Source organism: Leuciscus leuciscus (assembly GCF_965113295.1).
Source record: "Leuciscus leuciscus genome assembly, chromosome: 5".
In the NCBI taxonomy this organism is placed as follows: domain Eukaryota; kingdom Metazoa; phylum Chordata; class Actinopteri; order Cypriniformes; family Leuciscidae; genus Leuciscus; species Leuciscus leuciscus.
In genome coordinates, this window is record NC_138729.1 from 48349953 (window position 1) to 48357452 (window position 7500).

General features: G+C 35.3%; 1 protein-coding gene across 4 annotated transcripts in view; it reads right to left on the reverse strand.

Moving 5' to 3' along the window:
• unc5ca (unc-5 netrin receptor Ca) overlaps positions 1-7500 on the reverse strand; it is a 181469-nt gene that overhangs the window by 102386 nt on the left and 71583 nt on the right. For all 4 annotated transcript variants that reach the window (XM_082171066.1, XM_082171065.1, XM_082171068.1 and 1 more), the window contains exon 4: positions 5160-5263. In XM_082171066.1, the coding sequence (XP_082027192.1) occupies positions 5160-5263 (104 nt within the window). The remainder of the gene's footprint in view (positions 1-5159; positions 5264-7500) is intronic.

Consider the following 7500-nt stretch of genomic DNA (forward strand, 5'->3'; position numbering starts at 1 on the left):
GGTGAAACATTGCAAAGTTAAACTGCTTTACAGTTGCCAAAAATAGGGAGTAACAACATTTTGTAATGCATTACTTTCCTCGACACTGAGCATAATAAAAATGATGCATTAAATGTCTCATGGTTCCAAAAAATTAATTAAAAAAATAAATAAAAATCAAGCAGCACAACTGTTTTTCTTTTTACTATAGCAAATTTAGTTTTACTTAAAAACATTGGGAAAATATGACAGCGCAGTACGACAAAATATACTTGCATTAAAGATACATTCACGTCTGAACATCTTATGCAATGGTAGAACCTGTTTGGGAACTTATATTTCATATAACTCGTATTCATGCATAAATTGCAACAGGTTCAAGCCATATTAAAATGCTACTGGTCAACGGACACGTACAGATAGATACAGTTAATTTATGACTTTGTCCTGGCGTGTGCACACGCATACATGTCAAAATGTGCGTGTCAGCATGTGTACTGCATTAACTCGACTCGGACATAATAACTCACTCCATCTCTAGATGCATTTTCAAAATTTACACACGTGCTGACACATTACCAACATACAGAACATCGGCACATTTAATTAATGGCTTGCCATAAAAGTCTTTTACCGTAAACAATCTCCATCTTCATTAGCATAAAACACAGTAAAGTGCTTTTGCTCTGAGCTAATGAAGGAGATATTAACTGTGAGGCTGCAGAAGCATCAAACACGCTGCTGGAAGCTGTTTTGCAGCTTTTTGTCGAGCGTGTGTGTGTGTGTGTGGAACAGCGCTGAGGAGAAGCTAAAACAAGCAAGGCTGCTAACTTTACTGTCAGTAGTGTGACAGCAGCTTAGCTGTTTTTCAAAAACTGCAGATATTCTGCTAACAAGCTATTTTTCCCCATCAAATAACAGTGTAAAGTATGCGGTTAAATTATATTCCCCCACAGAAGATCCCAAAAATCTGAGTCATAACCAGCATAGACACTGGAAAAGCAATTACTATAATATTTCAACCCCAACACAGTAAGTTAGGAAAGTAGAGACCAGGGCTAGTTGTCACCAGTCAACTCTCCAATTACACAAACGCGTGCTTCTTTTATAACACCAAGATCAAATTTTTTATTTTATCTAAACAATCTATAATTTTGAATTTAGTGTGAATAATAATGAATTTTGCAGTCATCATTGGGGCAAGTTGTCACATGTGTTTTATATATTGTAATTTCATGTATTTTATGTTTACTATTTATTTTGGCCAAAACAATTGTGCAGTGCTTTTGTACAGTAGTGTTTTATATAGTTTTGTATTTCATAAATGTTTTTCGTGCATAAATACTATTAGCCTGTTTAATAGCAGGTTTCCTTTGTGAAAAACAAAACAAACAAAAAAACCTCCATATAGTGTGACAACATGCCCCGATATTACTATAAAGCAAGCATGTGTTCAATGACCTGTATCATTTTGTCCTGGCCAGTAACAGTGGAAATGACTTTATGAAGAAAACTGAAATTGACTTTCAAATATATACTTACCTTGAGAAATATTCACTTGAGTAAAAAGTGTGACAACAAGCTCTGGTCTCCTCTACTAAGAAATTGCATATTTTAACTTAATCAAAAAGTAAATGTACACAAAATGAATTTTTAAATCTATATAACCTAGTGACATGCAAATTGGTTGATATTAGATAAAAACAAATACTTAAAAAACAATACACACACACACACACACACACACACACACACACACGCACACACACACACACACACACACATTCTATTTCAAATAAATGCTGTTCTTTTGACATCGATCTATTCATCAAAGAATCCTAAAAAAAGTTATTTTACAATGTAATAATAATTCAATACCGTTTTTTATTGTATTTTTGATCAAATAAAAGCAGCCTTGGTGAGCGTACAGTAAGAGACTTCTTACCAGTGTTTAATGGAGTGTGTTAAGGAATACCTATAAATCTAATAAGACTAAGTTCAGTATCTGTGATTTTCTGTTAATTACATGGACTGTACTATAAATTACTTTTACTACTTTAAATTATGAGAAGCGTGGAGCCGCAGTTACAGAGCAGCTTCAACGACACGAGTATGAAATACAGTTTGAGTCTCAGGTGTGTGTGTGTGTGTGTGTGTGTGTGTGTGTGTGTGTGTGTGTGTGTGTTTATGTGCATCTCGAGAGTGTTTCAAGTGTATCTGCATATGTGTTTCCCACCGCGTTCTGATGGTTTCTGCAGATTTTACGGATGTTATGAATAGCACACCATTCATCGCTCCCTCAGTATATAAACTCCAGCCACTGTATTATGCTTTACACGTGTGTGTGTGTGTGTGTGTGTGTGTCAGAGGCCAAGAATATAATTGTGACTGTATAAAGTGGAGGTCTTCCTCTGCAACTATGGCCTGCTGGTTTGTCCAGGTTAACCTGTATGTATATTTTCTATCGCCATGGAAACAGTGTTTTTTTTTTTTTTTTAATGAGGGCTCTGTGATTGGCCGGATTTCAGTTTCTGCTCAAGCACACTGTTATTTTAAAGCGTTCTGGCTCCCGAACGACTGTGGCTCACGCTGTGGGTGTTCAGAAAGTACGCCCGGTCAACAGAGAGGTCAGTCGCTCGCATTGTTGAGAAACAGCAAATGATATTTACTTGAAAATGTGGATCCTGACCGGGGTCGTGGTATTCCCAGCACCCTCCGGGAACATCCAGGGACGTTTGCGATGGTTTTTTTTAGTCTAGACGGAGTCAGCGAGCGGAACAGAGAGATATAGCAGCACTCGGTGGAATTCACATGGCTCTTCTTCACAACTCAACTTACTCGGCCCGAATGTGTGTGTGTGTGTGTGTGTTTTCGTTGTATGTGTGCACGTAAGTGTGTGTGACGTGTCCTCTGGGAGCCGCAGCTGTCGTTTACGGGTCTTCTGGGAAACCTAGACCTCCGGGTCAAAGTCAGGAGCAGAAAGAACTCTGACGGCTCCAAACACACACATGATGACAGACAAGCTCAACATGCGCACACACACAACTACAACATACAGTAATGGTCTAAAGTTTGCAGCTATGTGGGAAAGATATTGAAGGTGGACTCATCAGAGAACAAGTGTGTCCACAGCGCAGGATTTGCACTGTTGGCACCAATGAAACCAACATTTGGCATTGGCACGAGTGATCAAAGGTTTGGCTATAGAAGCCGACCATGAATATTGACTCTGGAGTTTCCTGATGAACAGTTTTGGTGGAAACAGGAGAGTTGAGTTGTGCATTTAATTCTGCAGTGAGTTGGGCAGATGTGGTTTTATGTTTTTTGGATCTGATCCGGGTTAGTACCTGGACATCCCAGTCAGACAGCACAGATTCCTCTTGTGCAGACGGTTATTCCTGTTGGATGTGGTTCATCCTATGTGGACTGGAGATATGCCGACATTACCCTGGACTCCAGAGCTCTCGATACACCACAAAGACTCGCTGTCCTGGTCACAGATGAGTCAGTGAGACTCGCACCCACAATTTGTCTTCTTCTAGCTCTGATTTGCAATATAAAATATTGCAATATTTTATGTACAGCTGTGCTATTGCTCCGCTTAATCAACCTTCTTGTGCGGGAATGATTTAAATGAGGAATATTGTGATGTGTTTATTCCCGGAAGAAAACTCACGACTACAATGGAGGCGTTTCAAGGAGTTCAGAAACACTACCCGAGTTTCCATAACCCTTCAAACTACGCAAATTGAAATTGTGAATTGAAAATACGCCCAATGGAAACACGTCAATTTCGCAAAAAAAGTTTTTACGCTCGCATGAGGTGGTTTTTCAGGCAATTCGAAAAATACATATTTCGCAAAACTGCAATGGAAACAGTTTTTGCGCATTTACAGGTCAGCTGACGTAGATGACGCGGTGTGTTTGGACAGAATACGAGACAGAGTTCTTTATTCATTTCATAAAAGACAAAAGAATTACAGGAATAATGGATTCTAAACCTCAAATAAATGCCACAATCAAGACCTCGAAGCAGATATGAGGGAGAAACACCCAGAAACAGCTCATATGTGCCGCTCACAGGTATAATAAGGGTCGTTCCTTACCATTAATGCTTGGAAAACACACATACATCTCCTTCGATTAATAATAATGGCCAGTGCAGTGGCTGGGATTAGTACATAAACCTACCAACGTCCGTTGCCATGGTTTTTGGAATTACTTTACTTATCGCGAGAGGGAAAAAATGAAGTTTTAGTCGCATAACATCGGTTTATGGAAACGCCGTCATTTCACAATCGTTTTTTGTCGACATTTAGAAAAAAATCGCAAAAGTTTTGCGCAAATCTGTAATGGAAACGCGCCTACTGACACTGATATAGAGAATAACTCCCGCTGGAGGGACTTTGTGCTTTATGACTTTGCAGAGCTTTTCCATGTTCAAACAGCAACATTACACTAAAGAAAGTTGAACATTTAAAAAGGCATAAAAGGTATTATTTAACATGTTTTACATTTACATTTACAGTATGCATACAAAAGAGGAACAATGTCCGATTTCTTAGATAACTAGGAAGATTAGAAATTAATTAGTACATTTTAAGTAATTAAATGTACGAGTAACACTTTACAAAAAGGTTTCATTTGTTAACATTAGTTAATTACATTAGTTAATGTTAACTAATATTAATACTTCCACAGTGTTTATTAATCTTACTGTTAATTTCAATATTTACTAATACATTTAAATAAAAAGTTGTATCTGTTAACATTAATTAATTGTTTAATAATATTTTTATTTTTATATGAATTAATTATATTTTTATTAACATTAACAAAGATTAATTAGATTATAAGCAAAGATTAAATGTATTATATATTTAATCTTTATATATATATATAATATATATATATATATATATATATATTATATATATATACAGTATATATATATATATATATTATATTATATAATAATATAATATATATATATATATATATATATATATATAGTTTAATTTGATGTTTAATTATACAAAATTGTTTTGACAGTTGGCTACACAAGATAGAGCTTGACATTTATCCCTATAGGCAAAGATGATCTGTACAGTATTAACACATGTGAGGCGTGTGTGTGTGTGTGTGTGTGTGTGTGTGTGTGTGTGTGTGTGTGTGTGTACCTCAGCAGGTGGAATGCCCTCGGGTGGGCGGCACTGCAGCAGCACTTCCTGTTCGAGTGACACTTCCTTCCCCAAGGGCTCCTGTTCAAACGTCTTCCTCAAGACTGAGGAGAATGGAGACAGAGAAGCGACTCGTTTACTTACATTTCATTATTCACCTGGAAATAGTGCAGAATATTTCTTACATTTCATTTAGCTTTTTTTTTTTTTTTTTTATAAAACTTCCAGGTTTATATGATAAAAAAAAAAAAAAGACAATTATAATAAGTGCAGAATTTCTTAACGCACTGATTTTCATCTCACTGTGAAGCTGTCTGTGTAGTTAATAATGTGTGATTGGTTTTGTCACATTTGGTCACGTGTGAATGACGCCACCATCTGCCATATTCTCTGGTCAAAGCATGACCTGCTCTTCTCGTTCACTGTATTCTCATAATGTTCATGTGCGGGTGTGAATATCTATTTCCCCCTGTCGGTTTCTGTGTCTTTCCATGCTCATATCTGTTGTGTGTGTGTGTGTGTGTGAGTGGGTGTTTAACACTTGAGGTCTCGCGCAGAGAAGGCCAAACTCATCTAGTCTTCCTGAAATCCATCTAACACCTCATGTGTGAACCTGTGAATTGTAAATGCAGAGACGTGTGAGTAATGTCTTTCTTTCTGTTGCTCTGTGAGCTTTGTGAAGGTAAGATTTCATTTCTGTTCTCTAGCGCTAGGACATTAATATTTAATATAATACTATAATAAATAAAAATGTGATATTGACCATAAAAATAATATAGTAATATCTAGTAATATATATATATATATATATATATGAAGAGTTCAGATGCAAAAGCCTCTAAGTGTCATCTGAAATTTTCTTCTAGAATTATCATTTTTATCAAGCTCGTATATTTAAGTTCAATAATTTCACTTAAATGGCAATGGAAATTACCTATTAATTGTCATTTAAGTGAAATTACTGAACTTAAATGTGCAAAAATGATCATGTATTTATATACATATATATACACATACATACATACATACATACATACATAAAATAAATATAATATATGAATATTGATTATTTTTTAGATTTGTTACTATGTACATGATGCATATAATGAAAATTATTGAGAATATGACAATTTTTTACCTTGACCATTTTTAGCTACATTTGATTGTACATTAATTGTTGCATAAAACATTCTGAATCTACTTCGCAGCAATCGCTGATGTGCCTGTAGTTGAAATGATGTTATTCACTTAGCTATTTCACAGATCAAAACACTGTAAAAATATTCAGATCAAGAAATATCGCATTTACACCCTGAACCTTCAATTGTGTCCGCTGCGATTCCTCCATTCAACTGGATATAAAACACACATGTCTGCATGAGACAAATATCTTCAGCCTGTCTAGCCTTTTACTACTCTGCTCATTCACACACACACACACACACACACAAACTGTGCATGTCTGTTTTCCTTCACATTACTGATCGAGGTAATAGGCAAATAAATCACGTCTCAGAGGGGGTGTGTGTCCGTGCGAGTGTGTGCGCGTACGGTAATGCATTCAACTCATAGTTTTAGTGCTCTACATTGCTACAGCAACAAATCTTAAACAGCATTAATATCCTGAAAAGAGCTGAACCCACACACACACACACACACACACACACACACACACACACACACACACACACACACACACACACACACACACACACACACACACACACCTGTATAACAGCACTCCTATTTCATTCATAATTATAATGTCTCGACTTCACACAGCTGCCACACAGTCCCTCAACTAATCACATATAATGTCCAGCGGTATTTAAAGTCATCAAATATAACATATATCATTATACTATACATTGTCCCTAAACTAATAAAGAATGTATTAAGTCACTGAACTAATTATATATATAACACTCATTACTAAACATCATCCCTAAACTAATAATATTGGAAATATAAAACATTTAAAGTAAATATAACATCTTTGACTATTCACAGACCATAAACTAATAAGATATAAAATATAATTGTATAAAGTCAGTACACCAATCAAAAATAACATCTATCACGACACACAGTCTCTAAACTGGTAATAAATAAGTCACTAATCAAATATAACATCTATTACTATTAAAAAGTCACTAAACTAATACTATATAAAATCAAAAATCAAAAGTAACATATCACTATACATACACTCTAAACTCATAAAATCTAAAATCTATTTTTAAGTCATTAAACTAATCAAATAGACCATCTATCACTATACACATAAAAAAAGTGTACATATATATATTAGTGACTTTAAATATTTTATATATTATATATA